At 32.6% G+C, this 25257-nt stretch overlaps 1 protein-coding gene, 1 long non-coding RNA gene and 1 pseudogene across 2 annotated transcripts; 1 reads left to right on the top strand and 2 right to left on the bottom strand.

Moving 5' to 3' along the window:
- Positions 1–853: 853 nt before the first annotated feature.
- Positions 854–1291, bottom strand: LOC147386867 (VQ motif-containing protein 25 pseudogene; annotated as a pseudogene).
- Positions 1292–13617: 12326 nt separating this feature from the next.
- Positions 13618–15042, top strand: LOC147386866 (uncharacterized). Its single transcript, XR_015171767.1, has 2 exons — positions 13618–13731; positions 14535–15042. It is a non-coding gene; the product is annotated as an uncharacterized LOC147386866 (long non-coding RNA).
- Positions 15043–15413: 371 nt separating this feature from the next.
- Positions 15414–19346, bottom strand: LOC147386865 (delta(12)-fatty-acid desaturase FAD2-like). Its single transcript, XM_086422662.1, has 2 exons — positions 19188–19346; positions 15414–16825 (listed from the first exon to the last, which is right to left on the bottom strand). Exon 2 carries the CDS (start codon positions 16790–16792, stop codon positions 15653–15655), a length of 1140 nt encoding a protein of 379 aa, XP_086278788.1. The 5' UTR covers positions 16793–16825; positions 19188–19346; the 3' UTR covers positions 15414–15652.
- Between the last annotated feature and the right edge of the window lie 5911 nt (positions 19347–25257).

Raw genomic sequence — 25257 nt, 5'->3', positions numbered from 1 at the left:
AAGTATATCTTTCTTTTACACATAAATAGTAAATACTAGTTGTTTAATTAGAGTGCTGAAGGAACATTTATTTAGAAAGAAAAAAAAATTAATTAACATAATTTCTCTAAATTTGAGATGGAGGCATGTCATTTCCAACATGAATGGTGACAGACAACTTATTACATTGATATTTTTTTTAATCAGAAAGAAAAAGAAGATGAAGGACTCGAAAAGTAACAATTTTCTTAGCTAATATCTCAATTTGCAATTTCTTGTTTTGTCTTCCAAAATACTGGATTATTTACATAAATTTATGTTTCAAAATATTTACTTGTCTTAGTTATCAAAATTTGTTAAAAGATGGATAAATTTGAATTACTTTTCTTATGTTCAAGGGGGTTAAAATTAAAAGTTCTAAAACAATGAAAGAAATTGATTTACTATTAATCAAGCCACAGCTTCTGCGAATTGAGCTCTGTGGGATCTCACTGGGGGGTTAGCATGCCCACTACACGTAAATACGTGTGTTGTAATTGATCAGCTGAAATAGTGTTTCAACCTTTTAATGATGGAGTTCTAGGCATTCAAAAAATTGTAGATTGGTGGTATATTTATCCCATATAATTAGAGCAGAATTACAATAAACCCCAAAAAAACTCCAATTACAATAAACAGGAAAATGTAGGAAAGATAGAAATGTAATTACTCGGTAATAAAGAAATACCATGTATGTATAATTCTAGTACAACAGAATTGAGAGAGTAAAAACTAAGCCACATGTACTCAAAATGAAGTCCAACCCAACAATGCAAATGTTCTAGTTACAAGGGAAGAGAAGTGTTTCTCCAAATACATCTATATATGACAAGAATCAGAAGGGAATTATAGGAAATTCACTAATCCCATGAACTAAACCATTAAAATCTCCCAACCCACCGAAACAACCAAATGAATTCTCACCTCTCCAAATCTCATCTTCTTCCTTAACTATTGCTCCATATCCCGGAAAACTTGTAAATGTTTCTTCCAATTGCACCATCTTGGCTGGGTTACACAACACATCCTCCAATTCTTCTTTGCTTATTGCGCTCTCTAATTTCTTCTTACCGTCTTTTTGGCTGGTGGGCTTTCCAGTGAGTCTCTGCACAAGTTCTTGAAAATTTGCAACATCGGTCTTAATGATCTTCGGTGCAAATATGTGAATTATTCGGATTTTTGGCTTCAGTTTTGATATTACATGTGAGTCCTTGTGTATGGCTCGTGTTGCCTGCCTTGTATTAGGGTCACACTTCCGTCGAAGATTCACCATCTCTTCAAAGGCTAGAATTCAACACACAACACGGAGAGGTTTGGTGGTTGTTTAATTACAACAGAGAGGAGACTTAAATAGATGAGGAGATCGTAAATGAATTGTTTATTGGGAAAAAAAGTGCAAAAATTTTGAAGAAATTGTTTAATAAAGGTATTTGTTATTTTGAAAGTTATGTGCTAAGTTGATGCATCAACCGCACGACGCCATGTGTATTAATTGAGCAAAAGTTTTGGTCTCTAAGAGAAAATTCCGGGAGAGAAGTCAACTAAACACACTCTTATATTACCAAAAAAGTGTCGTGATAATATGACCCGTCAGGTGGCATACTCAATTGACTACCTAACGTGACAAGTTCCGAAACTGTAGATCTATATGCCTTGGGATACATGAATGCGCTTTCCCATTTCAAAAAAGTGTATCCCGAGAGAGCTGTGTATCCCGAGGCATACAGATTTATGGTCCCAACCTTGTCCATGTCAGGGGGAGCCGATTGGGTAATTTTTTTTTTTAAAGGATAATGCTGAGGTAACATTATGGGGGACATTGTGGTGGACATTTCTGACATAGATGTATGTCATAATCATAAATACTTTCATCGAGATCTCACTTATATCTTGATAAAAGGATCTATGATTATGACACATCCACGTCAAAATTGTCCCCCACAATGTAACTTCAGCACGACTCAAAAAAACCACTAATGCTGGGGTGACTTTGGACTTACAATGACTCAATTTATAACATGGAGACCCACATAAATGTAAATAATCATCTTTACAATTATAATGGATGAAGGTGAGTAGAAGTGTCTCGACACCAAAAGTGGGAATCTCACAAATGCCCTACCTTTATATTTAGGGAAAATGACTTAAAGGATCCTTGCAGAGGGATTTTTTTGTAAATAATCCCTAAGTTTTGGAAGGTCTCTTAATAGTCTATTTAGTAAATTTTTCTTTTCTTAATAGTTTGAGGACCTCATCTCATGCTTACGTTTTTGAAATACCCAAACTATCCTTTTCTAATCTTTTTAACATATTTAGGTTTTTCAATGGCAATTGCAATTATTTTGAACAATTTTTTATCATGAATGACGAATGGAGTAGAATATTCTCTTAATTTTGAACATTAGACTTTTTTTTTTTTTTATGCGTTTCATTAAAAAAATATATTAAGAACGAAGTTGAGAATCTAAATTTTTTATGATTATACCATAACTTTGATTTGCAACTATGATATGTACATTTTGGGTATTTTGAAGAGATTAACAAGTACGAAGTCGAAAAGACAAAAAATTAAAAAACTTATTTACATTTCAAGGTCGAGTTCACCCCTTTTTATCGTCTAGTTCAACATTTTTATTGTTGAACTCACTGCTTAGTGTCGAGTTCACCACTTTTTATTCTCTAGTTTAATATATAATTTCTTAGTGTCGTGTTGAGTTTAGTCCCACATTGGATATTCATTGCCTAGTCTCTCTCTTTATAAGTTCATGGGCCTCTCTACTTATCAACAATTGGTTTTGCGTTGGCCCAGTTTGGCCCGCACATGCGGGGGGGTGTTGAGTTTAGTCCCACATCAGACACTCATTGCCTTGTTTCTTTCCTTGTAAGCTCTCGGGCCTCTTCACTTATTGTCAATTGATTTTTGAGTTAGACCCCCAACTTTATCATGATATCAAAGAGGGCATTTCTCTCATCCACTTTACCTAGTTCATACCTTCACCTGCTTTAGCCCGTACATGCAGAGATGTGTTGAGTTTAGTTCCACATTGGACACCCATTGCCTTGTCTCTCTCCTTAAAAGTTATTGGGCTTCTCCACTCATCACTAATTGATTTTGAGTTTGACCCCCAAATTTATCATGGTATCAGAGCAGGACCTTCTTTCATACACGTCATCCAATTTTGGCCCAATCAGGCCTACACGTGCGGGGCGTGTTGAGTTTAATCCCTCATCAAACACTCATTGCCTTGTCTCTCTCCTTACAAACTCTTGGGCCTCTCCACTCATTGCCAATTGGTTTTGAGTTGGACCACCTAATTTATCAGAACTCACTATTTAGTATAGAGTTCACCACTTTTATTGTGTAGATCAATATTTAATATTATTGAGTGCGACAATATTTACATAAAAAAATTATCGAACTCGACACACTAGTAGGAACAAGGCCCATAACATTTAATTACCAATTATTAATTAAATTAAAAAGAGTATTTTTTTTTAGTTTATCCACTCCACATTTTTAGGAGTCCAATTTTCTAATCACTTCAGAAATGTTATTTTATTAGATTTTATTTTTTTTACTTATCCATTCCAGATTTTTTAGAGTCAATCTTTTTACAAATTGATTTCTCTTCAGTATCTTATTTAATATTAATTAGATTTAAATTATTATTTTATTAATGATTTCTTTAACTTATCCACTCCCAAGTATTTAAGAGTCCATTTTTCCTTAGTCACTTGAAAAAATTATTCTATTTAATGATTTTTTTTTTTTTAATTTACTAAATAGTTCTCTCACTTATGAAATGCTCCTTGGAATAGTAACTCAATTCGGATTTGGTTACTTTTTGGCAAAGGTCCAATTGGGTTAATTAAAAAAAAAAAAAAATTCAGAAAAAGTTTGGAGAATATAAAAATGATATTTTTCTTTGTATTCAAATACAAGTTCATTTTTCATATATACTACAAATTAAATTTAAATTAAATAGTGTATTATAATAATAAAAATAATTTTTCTCTTGGTGAAATTTAAGTTATTCATACTAAGAATTAAAAGATTAAGTACGACTGCGTGAATGATTCATCTCAATGATTTGAATCATCAAGGATTTGAGTATTACACATTTTATGGGGGTGAGGAGGAATTTTAAAAAGAAGGTGAGAGGGTGTGAAGAAAGAAAATTTTATATGAGATGTGACGGCAAAGAAATATTTTTTTTGTGAGGATAGATAGGCATTGAGATAGAAATGTGAGATGGCTTACCATAAACAATTTACGGGGAAGAGTGAGTGACATCATAAAAGAGAAAAAATTATTAATATTACTGTGTTGTTATTTACATACAAGTCCCTGTCTCAGAATTAAGGATTAGGAACCCTGGACTCCTAATAATGACTCATGAAAAAACACATGATCCCAACCTTTTAAATGCAAAATCCAATGATTAAGATTTATTCCTAAGATAAGTATCTCCGAGATCTGTATTATCAAAAAACTCATACATATCAATCATTGGATTTTTGTTTAAAAGGTTGGGATCATATGTTTTTTTTTTATGAGTCATTCTTAGGAGTATTTAATTTCTTACGTGTGGAGACATAAAACTACACCGCTTTTTTAAAATAATTGTCGAATCCCCCATTTAATTGGCGATTCAATGGTTTACACGATTAATATCCGATTACATCGTTTACCCCTTAAGTCTCCCAACTTTAACTAATTTAAATGAAAATTTGACGAATTTTGTGACTATTCTTCTCATTTATACCAATAAAAGAATATTATACTCTCCTTCACACAACCTTAACAAAAAAAAAAAAGTAACTTTACTTAGGAAACCTAAATGTTGCATTTTTATGAGGGAAAATTACTTAAAGGACTCTCATGGAGGAACTTCTTTCTAAATAATCTGTAAGTTTACTGACTTAACTGAACAAGACATTTAGTAAACTTTTTTCTTTCTAAGGGCCTGAGTGATTCAGCTGTCAGAATCTGCTGCTAGAATCTGCTGTCAGAATCTGAAACATTGAAAAACTTGCTTGATAGAACTTTCTAAAAGTGTTGTGCTGTCAGAATCTGCTGTCAAAATCTGGTAATTACTGCTTGATACAGCTTCAAGAATTTGCTGTATTAGGGTAAAATGACCAAAATACCTTTAAGGTTGATAATGCACCCAGAATACATTAAAAATTACCAGAATACTCCTATAATTATATAATTACACTAAATATATATAAATATAATAGAATTATATAAAAATTAAAATAATTATTATTTTAATTTTAAAATGTCTAAAAATTATAGAAAAATTTATAATTCTATAGAAATTTCGGCAGCATCTCCTCTTAAAAATGGACATATGAAATTTTCCTAATAAACAAAATACCTGCATAATACACAATCCAAAATTCACATTGTACATAACACATCCACATTAACAACAAATTGCAAGTTCGTTTATTTTGATTTGTAGAATATAATTAAGAAACTAGCTACTTTACTTTCTAAAGCATGATAACCAACTTCTATGGATAAAATATATTACAAGATGACTCAAGCTTTACCAAGATCATTGGGACTACGTTTGCACAAGTGACTTTTGATGGTGGTAGAGAGTTTTCAATCAATCAACGTGCCTCGACATTTTAGAATCCAAAGCCACCAGGTTTTAGACCAATGATCTCCATTTCACTAACATTCACCCTCTTTTTTACATAATGGTGTTGGGTGATTAGAGAAGATAAATAAGATGTCTCCTTTATCGACTATTTTTTTAGTTCATAATACCATATGGCCAAGAATGGTGCTAGCTAAACATCCAATCCAAGGTTGGGGCAAAATAAACAACAGACATGACTAATGGTGAATATTTCTGACCCTATCAACGGTGAATAAAAATAAGCAACAAAAATAAGCAAAAATTTCTGGTAAATATTTATTTTTTCTATTATTTTTTCCTACAAAAAGGAGTTACTTTAGATGGTTCAAAGACTCGAACAGTGAGAAACAAAAAAAAAAATCAGTTAATATTGTGAACAACAAACTAGACTTTAAGTTAGATAGTTTGGGAGCAATAAACATAATTTCAATCAATTTTCTCATAGTAAATATTTATTTTTTCTATTATTTTTTTAAAATAAAAATCTAACAAGAAAAACAGTTACAGAAAATTTTCGTTAATCTAACAAGAAAAACAATAACAGATTTTTTCTATTATTAATCGAAATCCAAATCGATACTCTTTGCAAAATTTCGTTGCAATTTCGTCAAAGATCCAAATTGATGAGAGAGAGAGAGAGCTCACAGATCTTGTTCGAAGCTGCTGTGAGAAGGAATCGAAAGGCGTCGATCGGAAAAGGGGCAAACGGAGAGTTTGAGTTCGCTTAGACTTCGATTCGTCGTCATCAATGGCGTCGATCGGACTCGGAGTTGTCAATGGCGTCGATTGGCGTCGCTGTCTTCACCGATTTTAGGTTTAATGATAAATGGGTTTCGAATGATTTGCTGTTAATCGATGGATTTCGGTTTAACAAGACAACGTCGTCTTTTTCGATAGGTTACGATCGGAAATTTGATCGCCGTCGTCAAGGTAGGTCGTCGATGCCATCGAAATCGAAGAGAGAGAGAGAGAGAGAGGTTGAATGGACGAAGGGTTTCTGTCGAACATGTTCGTTTTATCGCGAACTGATGCTGGAAATTTGATAAATGACGAAGGTTATTTTTTTCTTTTCACTTCGGTGCTTTTTAACTCAGCTGTGCAAAGCTTTCATTATCCGCTTTTCAAAACAGCGGTCAAATGTTATAATCTGCGTTTCAAATTTCGAAACGCAAAATGGAGAAGCGCTATCAAGCGCGGAAACGTGAGAAGAATTTGGCTTTTTGTCGCAAACGCACCAACTGCTGCGTTTACAAGCGCTATCAAGCACGCCCTAAATGATCCCTAACAATTTTTTTGTATGTGAAATACCCAAAGTACCCTTTTTCATCTTTTTCACATAATTAGGTTTTCCAACGGCGATTGCAGTCAGTTCCAATAATCTTTGATCATAAATAACGAATGGAGAATGATATTATCTTGATTTTGAACATCAAGATGTATTTTTTTTCAATGATTTATAAATAAAAAATTGAAGAACATAGTAAAAGTTTGAATTTTTTGATGATTACATCGTAACTTTTGATTTGCAATCATAATTGATGCATTTTTAGGTATTTTGAGGAGATTAACCAAGTATTGAAATTGAAAAAACGAACAAAAATGAAAAACCTGATTTGCATTACAGTGTCAAATTCATCAATTTTTAAACTTAATGAACTTACCACTTAGTGTTTAGTTCACCACTTTTATTTAATTATTGTTGAACTCGATAGTAATTAAATAAAAAGTGGTGAACTCGACATTTAGTTAAAAAGTGTTGAACTCACTGTTTAGTGTCTGGTTCACCACTTTTTATTCAATTTTTATTGTTGTAATGCAAATTTGATTTTTCATTTTTTTTCCCATTTTTCCAATTTCAATGCTTGATTAATTTCCTTAAAATATCCAAGCATGCATCAATTATGATTGTAAATCAAAAGTTACGATGTAATCATAAAAAAAAATCGAATCTCAACTATGTTCTTCAATTTTCTTTTTATAAATCATCGGAAAAAAAAAATCTAGATGTTCAAAATCAAGAGAATATCATTTTTGATTCGCTATTCACAATCAAAGATCATTAGAAATGATTGCAATCGCCATTGAAAAACCTAACTATGTGAAGAAGATGAGAAAATGGTAGTTTGGGTATTTCACACGCCAAAAATGGTGAAAATGATCCTCAAGGACCATTTAGAAAGAAAAAGTTTACCAAATGTACTGTTTGGCTAAGTTGAAAAACTTAGGAACTATTTAAAAAGATGTCCCTCCACGAGAGTCCTGTAAGTAATTTTCTCTTTTTATTACAAAAACTAAACCATACTTTATGATGTTTGTTACCCACCAAACCTTACTTTATCAAGTTTGTTACCCAACAAACCTTGTATTGGGATCTGCATCATAAAATTCAAATTTATGGGTTTAATTTGTTACTTAACATAGCTTGGAGGAGATCCCAACCATATCAATTTGTAGTATCCAAAAACATGATTTGATGTCACATGGCTATAAAAGACAAAATTCTAAGAACTTTAGAAAAAAAAATTAATTCTCACAATTGAATTTTAGTTTTAAATTTGGAGTTTGGTAGCCATCCATTTTCAAAACCTCCGATCAAGCTAAAAAAAGATTCTCTCTTGAATTTTATTCTTTTTTAATCGGAGTTTTTACATGAAATTGAGAAAACTGTAGTATTAGATTGCCAATTTGATAATTCATGTAGGCCCAATGACCCTTAGTAAGATTTTAAACCCTACTAAGTTAATCATGAGAGTCTAATTCATACAGTAAGATTTGCTCAAGTAACAAACTTAAGAAAGTATGGGTGCTTTTGTAATAAAATTGCGATAGATAAGTTTGCCCGATAAATTTCTCTCAAAAACAAATATATATTCTTGGAATCCATCCATCTTAAACTAGTATTGTCCTTTGAATATTAACTTTTGATGAATGTTAATATTGTTATTTTCAATGTTAAAGTAGGTAGCATCTTACGGTTGTAACTGACTTGTTTTAAAAATAATTGAAACAAAATGAAAACCTCTAGAATCAAAAGTATTATTTTTAAGAATAACCCCCCCCCCCCCCCCCCCCCCGCGCGCGCGCGCGTCTAGTGTTGTAGTGCATAGAGTCATTTAGTGCATAGAATCAAAGATTTTTTCTCGGGATACACAATTGCACATAATTATGGGGATGGGTAAATGTGTATCCAAACGATATATATATATACACGGTTCTATGCACTACCACGCCAGGGGAGTATGTCAAAGGGATAGTCAAATTATCACAACTCTATTTTAAATATTATTTGTAGATTTTATTTTTATTCTTAAGAATAATAATAACTAATTTAGTAACTAAACTACAACAACAAAAAAAGTTGGAATGTGTTGGATTTAACATATTTGTTTGTATTAATGTTATACATTATTATATATTACATTAATTATTAGTCTTAAAAATAACTATGCAAAATTGAAAATTTTAAGTAAAGAAAATTGCCATATTAATAATTAATGATAATTAATTGGGACAATGACCGTGTAGGCTTATTATTTAAAAATATTTACTAAAAAGTCTATTAGCAAAAAAATATGGACCTACAAAATATAACTCTTTAATTTTTTATTTAAAATTATATGAAAGGGTAATTTAGGCATTATGAAAAAATTCAAAAGATCCTCCTTAAATGGTTATTTTACCTAGGGGAAGTTCGGTTCGGATTCTAGAATCTAATGATCGTTTGGTTCAGATCGACCTGACTTTTTCATAATCAGAAACTGAAATCATAGAGAATCAAAAAAAGTTCTTAGGCTATTTCTCCCGAATTCACAGATTACTTATGACAATCTTGAAATACATCTTGCAACAACAACAACAACAATAATAATAATGTTATCAAAATAATAATAATAGCAATAATAATAAAATTATTATTATTATTATAATGATATTAATAATATAATTAATAAAAGAGTCCGGCTCTCCCACGATCGTTCATGGGAGAGAATTGTGCGAACTACCTTTGTTGCCGTTGGATTTCATCAACATGTATCTCGCACTTCACTGCAACATCGACCAAACTCCTACAACCCTTAGATTAGCCAGTTTCTCTCCCTCTCTTTGTGAAATTCAAACAAAAATTGATGTGGATTGCATATTTGATCATCTGTGGAATTGATTAGTCAGATGAATGTGAAACAATTTTTGAAAAGTAAAAGATCTAATTTTAATATAATTTATAGAAAAATAAAAATCATTAGAATATCTGAAGAGTGATAAAAAAAATTTAACATTCTATTTATCCAAAATCATATCTTGTTCTTGGATTTTAATGTGTTTTACAGAAAAATACATAACATAGAATTATACGACACACATTGCGACAATGTGTTTGTCTTATATGGGCAAAAATGTTTGGAATGGGCTGATGTTTTGTGAGGATGATCTCTGTGATGAGGGGATCATCCTGGCAAAAAATCATCCCATTCCAAAACTTGTAACCCCATCAAAATTGATTTACAAAAATTGGACGGTCTATAATTTTTTAACAAAAATTGGACGGTCTAGAAGTTTCATAATGAGCTGATTTTTGGCAAGGATGATCTCCTCACCACAGAGATCATCCTCACAAAAAATCAGCCCATTCCAAATATTTTTTCCCATATAAGACAAAACACATTGTCTATATGTGTGTTGAAATGGTTGTCGCTAGAACCTAACCCAATAAACAAAAGGGATTTTTCAAACACTAGTTAATCAACTCCATCACAAATTCCACGACTTTGGGTATGTGAGTCAGATCCACAACCAAAAATTCCACGAAAACATAGTGTAGTTTCTAATGGCATTTGCTTGTTCTATTCTTAATGAACAAATAAGGAAAATGTTTAGAATCTTCCATAAGGGATTGTCAGATCATTTATGTACTATGTTCCATTTAATGTTTTATTCAATAAAGGTAAACACTCTAAGGTACGTTACATCTCTCTTTCTCTCTCTAATTATTTTGGTAAAATTCTCTAAAGTATTTTTGTTCTTTGATGTTCAGTAAATAGAGGTGAGAGAACAAAAGTACTTTTTGAGAGGGTGAGTAGGAGAGTGACGTGTGCAAAGGTGAAATGATAGGTAAAAGTAAATCTTGGTTCATTTGTAAATAATTTATAAAACAATGGTAGATATATATTTTTTAAATAGATTAATAGAAAAGTTTCATGTATATACTTGAAAATTCCTTCCTTTTAGAGATATGATTGGAAGTTCTCTAAATTTTGAGATTTTTACCAAAGATCAAAGTACCTTTTTTATTTGACCTTACTTTTTGAATAAAGCATTCTTGGGTTTTTTTAAAAGGAGTTGACTCTTTAATTAAATTGGAACATTGGGCATTGGGGGCTTATGAGATAATGGGCTTGACATTGGATTTTGATTTTGAACTTGGGTTATGAGTTCATAGTAGTTTGGATTTGAGTATTTTGACTATATTTGAAAATGAGTTTGGTATTGGGTCAGGGTATGGATAATAGATTGATTAATAGGATATAGATTGAAAAGTGGGTATGAAATTAAGCCAAAAATGAGTTATGTAATTGGACTACGAAAAATGTTTGGACATGCCAATTAATATGAAATGATGTGTGTGTATATGTATGCATGAAGAAATGTGTTAAGTGACAATTATTATGTAATGTGGGCCCATTAAAAGACTTTAAGCCTTTTATCGAAATCAACTTGAGATTTTTGGAAAGTCCTAATAGATTCGTGCAAATTAGGGTGTCTGTACTAGGGTTTTGGAAACAAAATCCAAAATCGAATTTTTCAATTTTTTCTTGGTTTGGAGTGCATGGAAGAAGTCTGATTTGGCAAATGACTTACATGGCAATGAATTTCGAGATGCATGCAAATGAAATCCAATGGTTGTAAAAGTAGTTCGCACAGTTCTCTCCCATGAACGAGATTGGGATAGCAAGACTCTTAATAAAATAATAACTAATAATGATAAAATCAATATAATTATAAGTAATAATAACAAAAGCAACAATCATAATAATAATATCTAATATTGATATATAATTATTAATAATTATAATTACTAACAACAACAATGCTACTACTAATAGTAATACAACTACTACTACTACTACTAATAATAATTTTTAAAATAAAAATACAAATCATCATATTTTATGGGTAATCTTAATCCTAACATGCTCCTTAACATACAATGACATAATGTCATCATTTTCAACTCTTTCCAAAAGTCTTTAATTTTTTCTTGGAAAAATCCGTTGTCTTCAATGTCTGGGACATGTATTTTTACTCACATTTTCAATATAAAAAAAGTGTAAATGGGTAATTTTTTTCACAAGATCAGTTTTCAGAAACAGTGTTAGCCAAACAATATTTTGGATTTTGAAAATCAGTTTCTATAATAAGAATCGAGAATTAATATCTACAATCCAAACCAAATGCCCCCTAGAGTGTCCTAAATGGTATTTTCTACATCAAATGATTTATTAGTACATACTTTCAGATAACATGCTTCTATAGCCATTTTTCCTAATTAATTTTATTTATTCAAAACATTTAAAAATTAATTATTTTATTGAGATTTGAGAGACCAATTTTTCTTAAGTTTTGTATAATTATATCAAAACCACATGCTGACACGCGCATTTTACTAGTATTTATAGAAACAAAACTAAAGCACTAGTATAAAATACCTAAAATACCCATCAGAAAAAGCATGAGGAATAGGCGTTATAAGGATTAACAGATGAGTCGAGATCCCATACGGTGTCCCATTTCCATATATAGGATAGTGTCTACGAGCCACAATTTGATTAGGAAATAAATACATTGGGCTCAATGAACAGCTTGATTAGGAATCATAGTTGTTTTAAACTCCAACTAAAGCGTGCCATGTAAACACCTATCCTATTTTACAGGAACGGGACACCATATTGGATCCTGAGTCTTAACGGAAATTGAAAAAGAAAAAACAAAAAGTGTCATGATCCAATGTCCCATTCCTATAACAACGTTTCGTATCTATACGGCACATTTTTATTGGAGCTCAAACAAATCAGGTTGCATGCACGACTGGGTTAACAGCCCTAGCACAATTTTTTCTAGTGATTATTTTCTTCTCTAAATCATTTATTTAAAATATATATATTTAAGGGCACCACCTTCTCTAGTGAGCCAAATTGCCGGCTACTCTCTCTTCTTCTTATTCTTCTCCAATCTTTCTCTTTCTTCTCTTAGTCCGATTACCGGATTCATTGTCTTCGAAGTCGCAAAGGGTGTCCTTTGACATGGAAGGCCCAAAAGTTTTTTCAATTTTTAGAAGTGCCCCTAAAAACGTAAAGGCCTTTAGAGATTATTGATGTGTCAATGAAATTTTCCTAATTATTAAGCATAGGGTTGTCAATGGACCGGGTTAGGCCATACTTTAAATAGGACGGGCCTTTAAGGCTAAAAACTTAGCCCCAACCCAACCCATCTAAATGTTGGGTAAGGTCGGGCTTAATAAATAAAACCTTAGACCATGCTCAGTCCACCTATATTCAGGTCATTTGTGGGCTGGGTCAAACCCATTTTAACTCTTTTTTTTTATATCAAAAGCATACTAAATAACAATAAATTGATCAAAATAATATTTTATTATTAGATTTGAAAAAATTAATTGCATTCTATACAATAATATTTTATGATCACCATTATTAATTAATAAAAAAATTAGTTTGTAATATATTTTAACATAGTATAGCCGGCCAGACGGCCCAATAGGTCTACATTCAAAATCCCAAATTGGCCCTATAATAAAGCGGGCTTAGCACGGCCCGATAACTAAGAAACTAAATTACTTAACCCAAACCCGGTCAATGACTGGCGGACCGGATCAGGATAAAACCCGGCCCATTGACAGCCCTAATTAAGCACTTATGTATGTTGGAGCTACAACAAATTGATTCAATAGCAACTGATGGCAATGAAGGATTACAATTTCCGAATGAGCTAGAGCATCTATCCTCTTCGGCGATTGTCCTTCTCAATATTCTTGCGAACATCCCTAGTAAGTCTCTCTCTCCCTCCAGAATTAATGGGGTTGTTTGAAAATCAGACTGTAAATTAGATTTTTCTTGTTTGATTTGGTTTAGGGTTTTCATTTTTGTTTTTAAATTATGTAAAACCTTTAATTATATTTATTTATGAGACGAAATTGTTAATTGTAATGAGACCTAGGGTTTACTTCTTTTGAATGTAGAGAAAAACAGATACAAAACTAAGAGCAACAATTAAATTACTCACAGAACTTGAAGTTCAAGTGCTTCTCCTGTCTTAAGGTGTTTTAAAAAGTGTGAATTGTTGTTTCTCCTTCTCCAAGAAAAGGAAGTAAGATTTTTATTATATGATATGGATTTTTCTTTAAAATCGTTTAATTTTGGAATTTTGATTGGTAGTTGAATAGGGTAATAGAGAAAATCTGGAAGAGCAATTGGGGGGAGATGATTTTAGCTTTGGAAATAGAGAAGTAGTAGGAGATAGAGAGATGGAAGATGAACCAAACAATGAAGAATGAGAGCAGAGGTTGAGGAGGAAACACTATACCACCAACAAGGGTGATGACAAGGCTTATTTTGATAATGGTCTGGATGAAACTTATTAGAAAACCAAACACTTAATCATTCCAACTTAATTGACTTACTTCTTCTCTAGTTTCATTCAAGTCTCTATTTCTACCTCTCTATTAAAATCTAACCAGAGAAACAAGTAAACATGTTTGGATCTTAACAAGTACTTAAAGCTAGTATTTAATTTTTCCTATCTTGTTTTCGTAATCTGACATTTTTTTTGTTTTTTTTTTTTTGGTATTAGGTTGTGCTAGTGTTGTTGTTGTTAATGGTGCAGGTAGCACATTCTGATGCCTGCCATTGTACTCAAGTCTATTTCCATACCGTCCGATGCACGACTTCAGTCTTACACTAATTCTCTGGTATTTCGTACTTTATTTATTTATTTATTTTATTTAAAGTATTAATTGTATTATATAATAGTTTTTTCTTTGGTTCAAGTTATTGATTAAAAATGAAATTAAGGATATTCAATGAGCCAACCCATTCAAAATTTCCAAGCTTGGGCTAACACTAGCTCAACCCGATTTTAGAAATCCAGCTTGGGTTCCTCTCGGGTTAGTAAGCTCAGGCCCGATGGTCGGGTTGAGTTGAGCTCGGGTTGATGGTTCTACCACTTGAGTTGAGCTTCCAACCCACACAGGTTGTAGCCCTAGTTACCGCGGATTTGCTACCCTATAGCAGCAGATAAATCTGTCATTATAACCTGTTTTTTTTTGTAATGTGGAAATGTGAAAGTTTTATTTGTGTCATCATAGATTAATTACATTGCCAGAGTTACAAACAAATTTTGCTTCCTATTGTGATATTTGTTATAAATTTCTATTGACATTAGTTAATAAAATAGATTCTTAAATAAAATTTTAATTAATATTTTTAACCAAGCAATCAAAATTCTCAAGGCATAACTATATTTCTAGTACATCCCAAAAAATTTAATTTGTAATATTAATTTTAAAAACAATGACATGTATATATTGAATTATGGACATGTAAATCTTCAATTGCTCGTCCATTAATATGAAAATCTCATAAACTCAACTAAATCACTTGATTTTGATATATTTTAGTGATCGAGTTTGGTGAGTCATGGAAAATGAGTCATGCATAAACACATATGATCTCAACAAAATCCAATAATCAAGATTTATTCATAACCCGATAATACATATATAATTTGGAGATACTTTGTGGAGAGGATAAATCAAAATTGAAGTGATGGTCATTACATACCAGACCATGAGTCCACAAGAATCAGAAGCAACTCTCCTTAGGTTTACTTTCAATCTAAATTGCCAAACACACATTAACCCAAACAAAAGAGGGAAAAACACCCTACCTTACTTAACTACTCTGTCTTTATCAATTATCAAATTTGTTTCGATACCAGAACACTCCCTTATTATTTTCATCATCTGGCTCCACATACAGACACTCCCTTGCCTCTCTCCACATAGCCTTATAAAACGGTGTTCCATCAAACTGGTAATACTCCCCAAGTATTGGCCTAATCGCTTTAGTAGCCTCCATTGCATGATAATGTGGCATAGTAGAACACAAATGATGTGCCACGTGTGTGTCTGTGATGTTATGAAACACCTTATTCAACACGCCATAATCTCTATCAACGGTCGCCAAAGCTCCTCTCAACCAATCCCACTCTGAGGAATCATAATGAGGCAACGAAGGGTGTGTATGCTGTAAGAATGTTATCAAAACTAGAAACCCATTAACGATCAATAAAGGAACTCCATAAACACAGAGAACCCAACTTAATCCTTTTAAGGTACAAAGACAAAAAAGCCCGTAAGAAACGGCAAGAATTCCAGCATCAGATAAATATATTTGTAATCTTTCACGATCGCTATAGATTGGTGCATTAGGATCGAAATGTGAGGCGAATTGGTCATAGTGACGACCAGAAACGTTGAACATTAAGTATAACGGCCAACCTAAGAGAAGTGTGGTTGTTAGGGTGAGAACTCGGCCTGGTGGGTTGTTGAGGTATTTAGAGAACCATGGTATCTTCGACTTGGGTTTCGGGACGAAGACTTCGTCTCTATCAAGAGAAGCCGTGTTGGAGTGGTGACGACGATGGCTGTATTTCCAAGAGAAGTAAGGGACAAGGAGAAAAGAGTGGAGTACGAAACCGACAGTGTCATCGAGCCATTGATAGTCACTGAAGGCATGGTGGCCACATTCATGGGCTATGACCCATACGCCAGTGAGGAGACAGCCTTGTAGGATCCAGTAGATTGGCCAAGTGAGAACGGAGAGAGGGTGAGGTAAGAGAGGGAAGTATGTGGTGAAGTAGTAGAAGAGGAAAGCTATGGTTAGGTCGATGAAGACGTAGGAGAAGGAACGGAGGATAGAGCGATGGAAGCAATGGGGAGGGATGGCTTTCTTGATTTCGCTTAGTGTGAATGGAGGTTTTGAGTAAGGGACTCGGTCAAGGACTTCCTTCTTCGTAGTGGGAACAGGCATACGGCCTCCTGCGCCCATTGTTAGGTTGTTACTGTGTCAGATTCTGGTCACCTGAAAAAATAAAGGTGTCAATTAAATGGTATTGAATAGGATACATCCTATTAAAATGCATGAGATATATTTTATATATGTCAAGGTATGGCATCGAAAATGGTTGGTTGTGATAAAGAATAATATATTTAGAATGAAAACTGACTTACTGCAACATTGTGCTGACGTGAGGTTGGCAAAGAAGTTTGATGCTTTTTATTAAGATACAAGTGAAAAGCATTTATGGTTCCATGCACGCTAACGCGTCAATGCAATGTTGTAGGAAGTCGGTATAGATGTGAATGACTAAAATATAAGTCTAAGGTCAAACGAGGGATGGGAAGGTTTGAAATACAAATCTAAGGGTTTTGTTGGAAACCTTAGATTTCTTAACTTTTTTTTTTTCCTTTTTGAAAGAGAGAACATCTATTAAAGGAAGACTAGGATTCAATACAGTGACCCGTTCCAATAAAATAGGATAAGGATAGGTCTCCACATGGCATGTTTTAGTTGGCATTTAAAACACCTCAGACTCTTAATCAAATGTCTGAATTTCGACAAAAATGAGCCATGCATAAATCTAAAGTTTTTATAGGAACGGGTCCATGGTTTCAAAACTCGTCCGAGATCGAGACGTATCCTTGTCTCGGTATCGCCCAGATACAAGACAGATGGATAAGTCAATGTATTAGATGAAATTTAAAATTCACGTTCATTTTTTTTATTGTTGAACGAGACATTTCAAACATATCGAAAAAATCATCAGAGATGACTAGATCTCGTTCATGGACAAGACGAGATGTTAAAATGAATTTTAAAACAATGAACGGGACACCAGCGCTGTTGCAGATCGCGACTCTTAAAGGAAAGCTGGGTCCATTAAGGAACATTTTATAGTGTCACACATTCTCCAAAAAAGGTATAAGAGTGGTCCTCCACATTTAAATATGAATAATGATTTTCTGACGCCCACTTTGACACACGCTTCGTGACGAAGCATAGATATTTTCCTCAGATTACTCAACTACACATATTTTACGAGATGTACAGTTGTGTATCCCGACAAAAAAATCTATGGTTCTATGCATGCCACGTCAGAGAGCATAAATATACACGTATAGGGACCCCTTTCCGGAAAACTAAATGCCAAAAACAGAGCCAGCACATCCAACAGAGTATTGTTGGTTGATGACGATGGTCTTGTTTTAAGGTAGAAGTTAAGACTTAAGAGACGTACGCCCTTTGAGAACGTGGCTCACAAAAGAATTATATTTTCAAGGTGTATTTAATGCATCTTAAATTATGTCCTTAAGACACATGTTAAGGAAAGACCACATAATCACAGTAAAATATTAGCATCAAAGACATTTGCATCATCACTATATTTGACAAGGAAGATATTTCTAAAAATCTGTACTACCTTGGAAAATCTGTGTTTATCTCACAGTTTTTAGCTGTAAGTTTAGTGCGCGTTGAGAAAGTCTGAAAGGGCAATAATATCTTTACAAAGAGATAAATAGGAAACTCGTGCCTCAACCGTCCATTTATGCATATATGACGTATCCCTAGGAAATATTTATTTTTATCTCATTTCCAGCCGTCTTTGTTGCTCTCTCTCAACCATCGTTTGAGGTTAGAAAAAGTCGGGAAATATTAAAGAAAGGTGTTTATCAATAAGAAAGAAATATATAAAAATATAAAATAAAAAAACAATTGGAGAGATCGAGAAGAGGAGAGAGGACACAAACCAGAGGCATCAATGAGATAAGAAAATTGAATCAATAAACTTTTTTTTTGTTGGATATATTGAAATTACAAAGAAATGGTAGAAAGCAAATTATCTGAAAGGATAATCGTAGATCCAAAGAAACCTTAAATCAGACTTAGTTTCTTTAAATGTCTTTCTGTGAGTAGATGAAGAAACATCGAAAAACACTTAATTCAGATCCAAAATGGAAATAATATGATTTATAACAAAAAAATCTAACATTTCAACCTAAAAATGGTGAAATTGTTATTAAATTTTCTTATTCTCTTCATATGAGTCTCTGCTACGATGAAGAATACAGAAATACCTTAAAATACAACGAAAATCTAAGCTTTTAAACCAAAAATGGATGCATTTTCTGTTAAACTATGTTAGATTTTTAATCTGAGCCTTAACAAAGAGGAGAGAGACTCAATCTGTCAGCGAAACGCAGAGATTTGACTAACTCAATGACAAACACGAAGAAAAAAAAATCGAAATTGTATATGAGTCTTAAAGCCTAAGATCTAACCTAAAATCTCTCTCAAGCGTGAAGAGATTATGAATCGAACTTCAAACAAAATTACACATTTTCTAACAAAATATAAATAAAGAGATTAAAGGAAGAATCTGTACCCGATAAGAAGCTCTTCGCCTCTCTCTCTCTCTCTCTACACCTTTTCGTATGAGTTTGTGGCCGTTCAATCGCGGCTGTTCTCACTGCTTCTACAACACTAGTATTTAAGCTTTTCTTTCCCTCCTTGACATGCTCTTATGTGGGCCCATCTAATATCAAATTGCCTCTTTCGTGACGTGTCCATCTTTTATTGAATAGAAAGACACCCTCAACAATGCCATATTCTATCACAAAAGTACAGATCACATGGGGATTTGTGTATTTTGTGCAAGTGGGTCGGACTATTCCTCTCTTCAACTAGGCGTGCCTTGTCCTTCGCTATCCAAGTTGGAATAATTCCACCACGGAAGCGAATTTTTCCTAATTTTTACCGCATCAGATTATTATCCTCAAAAGTCCATCTTACCCTTAGTTCAAAGATTTAGATAGAGAGTTGAAGGGCAATTTGTGGGATATTTAAGCAAATATATTATTAATTTTTTATAGGTATTTGTATGTTTGGTATGCTACCATATTGTCATATTTGCAAAAACATTCAAGAGCGGATCAACATGTAAATCATTGAAGTGTTCGATAATAAAAATAAAAATAATAATTAAAAAAGGGTTCAACTTTTGACCTGCATATTTTTAAAATATTTTTAATCATTTAAATAAAAATAAATTAAAATTATAAAAAATTATAATCATTATGGTAACTTGCAAAAATATATATATATATATATATATATATATATATATATATATATATATATATATATATGAGTGATGAGAAATCGTCAATATTTTTTCAAACAAAATATTATATTTAACTAGTGAAATAGAATGTATGATAAATTCTTTCAGAGTAAGTACTTAGAGAAAATTATGTACTTTTGCTCCATCAAATTGATCTTTCTTCTATTTTCTTCTGTTGCAATTCATGATCTTTCGATCAAAAAGGAGTAATGGGCCTTCAATTAAGGAGTTGATTAGTCAATTATACATTTGTGGTTTTGATTATAGGGTTGATTTAAAAGTTATCCATATATCCACATTAAGGACTTTTCGATTTGTTTATAATTGATGCTTTAACGTCATGAGAATTGTTCAGATTGTATATGCAAATTTATAAGTATGCACATGAAATGCCATTTAATTCAGAGCACTTCATCCTGTATAATGTGTTACTAAGGCGACGGTGCCTTCATTGCCTATTTCATGCCGTTTATTAATTATTTCCACCGACAACCCTTTCTCATCTACATTTGGCTACGCCGTACTCCTAACATTTATTTATTTTTCGATCAATTAAATACATGTGTCATACATTCTCTTTGATTGCGTGCCTTGCATACGATCCTAATGTAATGGGATTTCATCAACCCCACATTAAATTGTTTATTTTGCATTAGTAATTTGATTTGAAAACCATCAAATAAGTTGAACTCGTCTTGGAATGTAAATTTTGGATATATTGAATTCTATTCGAAATAAAGCTTTCTTGGAAGTTGAAACTAAACCATGTGGGAGTCACCATCATGATTGATAATTTAATAAAATATATATACTATTCTTGTGAGGGATCTTATTGGTTTATAATCTCCACTATGAAGAGATATTTATAATTTGTATAGTTGACGTTACATCTCTACGGATAAATGAAAATATAATCGTACTATGAGGGGTCATTAAGAAATAAAAAGTTTATAAAATGTCCAATCAAATTCTTAGGGACAGTTTAAAAATAAATCCATCCGGCCACCGAGGTCCTTTAAGTAATTTTTCCAATATAAAATAAAGATTTGTAACTTAATTAAGACACCCACTAGTTGTACATGAAAAACATTTAAAATTAATTAAATAGAATAATCATTAAAATAAATGTAATTTGACCAGATAATATGGATTTATTTATATACTTTTTGCTTATCAAATTTAATTAACCAATAATTATTTAAGTTTATAATTTAATTTGAAAAGAAATAAATGAAAAAACACCATATATTTATTGCAACAACAAAACAGAATATTTTGAACATAAAGAGTACTCTCTCACTTTAATGATGACGATGAAAGTAAAGAAAAATCTCAAATTAGTACATCTCTTACACATGATGGTAGGGAAGAAATACTTAATAGCCCATAAACCCCACATCAATAGGGCAGGACAAGGGATCGTCTCATCCTGACAAAGGTTGGCCCAACCTCGTCACCTGTTCGGTGGAAATTAATGTTTGATTCTTCTTTCAAGAAAATTGGGAATGATCTCGATGCTGGCATCAGTATCAATGTTGAATCCATTCATGACCCCTAAAGCTATCCCAACGAGGGAATGGAGCTGAAACGTAACTCAAAAGCATTTTGTACACTGAATATACGGTTTATAAGGTTCCCTAGAGATTCCCAAAATTTGAATCTCTAAGGGACATTTACTGATTCTATCTCAACCGTTCGATGTATGATGTTGTGCATCAAAACTAATTAATGTTAGAGAGGTCTATATAAATTTATATGGACGCTTTGTTTTCACATAACCCTAGACTTTTGGCGGATGTAAAATTTTGTGGATGTACCAAGCAAGACTTAAGTGTGCTCCATTTTCTAATGGGTCTTGTTAACGTGTGCCCTAAATTGGATTAAATACACCTTGGGAAGAAGAATCTGGGGGTATTTTTGATATAAAAAAAAAAAAAAAAAAAATTTTTGAGGGCAGTTTCGATACAAAATTTAGATCCCAAGGTGTATTTAATGCACTTTAACGCGTGCCCTTACATTCACATTTAATCTTAAGATATGTTTGATTGCATGGAAAGTGACTTTCCATGGAATTTGAAATCCATGGAAAAATAATGGTGGAAAATTGGTAGGGTTGGAAAATTAAATTCCATAGGAAATAGAGGATTAATTCTGAAATTTTTGTGAGTTTTAATAATTATAATGTTAAAGGGACATAACGGTCATTATTCAATTTATTTTATTTTAATTAAAAGGTATATGTCTCGAATTTCAATTTTTGTGATTTTATAGTCTATTTCGATTAATTTTTTGATGCGGATTTAATGGTGTAATCGGTTTTGAAAAATTCCAACTTAAAAAAAATTCTTCTATTTGTTGACCTACGAATTTCCTCAAGATATCCACATATAAAAGTTTGAGAACTTAAGCTCTAACCACTTCTTTCAAGTTAGGGTTTAGCCTACATTGCATCCCTCGAGATAGTTTGGACTAGTATTCCAAATGAATTCTATGAGTACATATCGCATGATTAATTGTTTTGATATCTGGAATAGTCCATCATATAACTTCCTTGTGGTTTTTCAGAACATTCAATAATTTACCTTCTTGATTTTTCTAGTTGTAGAGAAATAATCACTGGAAAAGTATTCTCTTAGCCTAAAAATGCATATTTAAAATCAGACGATAATGATTTTAGGTCAAGTTTTGGTGTTTTGACACTAGATGGGGTAGATTTTTTTGGATTAAGTGGTAAATTTTCAAAGGGGGTTTCCACTTGTCTAATACAGATGTAGAATCCAAAAGAGCATTGACCTAATGAAAGTACTTTCAAGACATTTCGGAGGTGTGGGACTCGCGAGAGATAATTTCTACATTGAGCGTGCCAAGTAAAGAGAGGTGACATCACGATGACTAAAAAGAAATTAGAGACAATCAGGATAGGCCTCTCACAAGCTTTTGAGTTTTTGCATATTCTGCGTTCATCATTAGGAATCGACAACAACCGGGTGATACATTGTCAACTCAAGCAGATGCAAAAATGTGGTGTGTACAATGCTACACATGATTATTCCACAATCTCCACTTTTAAAGAAGTGTTGCATGACCAAGTAAATTCCGTGAATACGTATAAAAAACTTTTCAATTTTTCATATTCTATGACATATAATTTGAACTAGCGTAATCATCCCAACTTCAGTTGGAAAAATACGTAGAATGCAAGCAATCTTACAAGGCTCCTTCATTTAAATTCATCTTATATTCCTCATCGAAAAAAGACCTTGGAGGACACATTGTAAGCATTTTTGGAAGGACAAAAAACTATCAACCAACAGCATATGCATGCCATTCATGACCTCTAAACAACTATGAACAAATTGACCTCAAGTCTTAATGTTAGGGAGAAAAGGCATTTTTCCTGTCAAATCCCAACCAAATCCTAACGACCAATTTGTGGTTGGAGAATCAAGTTCTTTTGACACTAAAGTTGACCATATGAAGTATATCATCATACTTAGAAATGGAAAAACAATTGATAAAAGTATTCTTAAGGTTGAATAACTGAAGGAATCTAAGCAATCTAAGTGTGAGGATAAGGCTAAGGAGCATGAACCATTGGTTGTGACTCCATTTCCATAAAGATTAATTCCAACAAAGCCAAATGCAAACAATCAAGATATTTTGGAAATTTTTAAAAAAAGTTAAAATCAACATTCCATTATTAGATGCCATTCAGCAAATACCGTCATATGCTAAAATTTTCAAGGATCTTTACATGGTAAAGCATAAGCTCAATGTACAAAGAAAACTTTTTTAACGAAACAAGTAAATGTAATCATTAAGTATAATACTCCCCCCTAAGTACAAGGATCCTGGATGTCCTTAAATTTTGTGTCATAGGAAATTTCCAAATTGAACAAGCATAATTGGACTTAGGACTGAGTGTTAATCTTTTACCCTACTCGATATATACACAATTAGGCTTAGGTAAGTTATAACCCACCCGAGTCACTTTACAACTTGTAGATCGTTCCATTAAAATACCGAGAGACATCGTAGAAGATTTACTAGTCCAAGTCGATAAATTTTACTTTCTTGTAGATTTTATTATCTTTCTTATATAAGAAACTGACCACTCTCTAATTTTCGTAGCCATGATGTGGACAAGATAGTAAGAGATCCTTAAATATTTTCCAAATATAAAAAAAGTTTCATTTTCTTTAAAAGCAAAACTCATTATTTGTCTTCTAAGTGTGTTACTCTCATGACTAGGGAAAAACGTTTTCAAAAATTCCCTAGTCATTTTTTGCTCAGTTCCAATGGATCTTGGTCTAAAGGAGTTATGTTATGCCTTGAATTTTTCTTTCAAAGAGAATGAAAAAAGTTTAAATCTTACTACATTTAAGGTCACATTGGCATAGTGTGAGATTGCACACACGTCATCAAATTCCTTAAGGTGTAGGTAATGACTTTCAGAGTCTAAGCCATGTAATTTAAGAAGTAACTGGATTACCTTGGTTTCAAGTCAAATATTTCCGTATTAGTAGGAAATTTTGTACAAGAAGGAGTATCCATTCTTTTAGGTTGCGAATATTCCCTTAGAGATTTTGGCATATCATTCTGAACTTCGTTGTATCCTGATTACTTTCCAAATCAACCATATTATTTATGATTTTTTGGATTATCTTTAATTAAGTTTTGATTTTCAACAAAAGCTATCAATTTATTTATTTGTAAGTGATTTGTTTGATCCCACTCCAAAATAATCATGCAATGAATAAAGACAAAAAAAACTATCTTCGAAGTTAGTGAAGGTTAAGCACACAAAATAAGAATAAGATAGTAAACAACCTAACAACTAATGAGATTCTAATAACTAGATTGCTCATAATTGGGCAAAATTGAGCAACAAGCCTTCCAACTCGGATTTCTAACATCAAAATTAACCAGTTTGATCAACTAGAGGAAAGGACAGTGTTAAAAACACACTTATAATTTTTGTCTTTAGCACCGAGGCTAGATACCGATTAAGGATAAAAAAAACTATTGGGCTAACTCTAAGTGAGGCTTCTCCTAATGAGTGTTAAGGCTGGTATTTAGTTATGCAAATTTTAATTAGGGTTGTTGAGTGATGTGAGTCAATTTTTATTGAACCTGAAGGGAAAGAGTTGGTGTTGAAATTCAATCCCTATCTTATTGTACGCCACCCCATAGAGGTGCTTTCTAAACTAAAGGTATTGGTGCACTAAACGTGTACAATTGATAATAATAAAAAAGGTAATACAATAACCCACTGACAAGAAGGTGTGGGTGTCAAAAGATACTTACCTCCCATTCTGGATGTGGGATGCCT

Source organism: Akebia trifoliata, chromosome 14, assembly GCF_017979445.1.
Source record: "Akebia trifoliata isolate Shusen 1 chromosome 14, ASM1797944v1, whole genome shotgun sequence".
NCBI lineage: Eukaryota > Viridiplantae > Streptophyta > Magnoliopsida > Ranunculales > Lardizabalaceae > Akebia > Akebia trifoliata.
The sequence above is the reverse complement of the archived record's forward strand: the minus strand, read 5'-3'. Positions and strand labels throughout refer to the sequence as shown.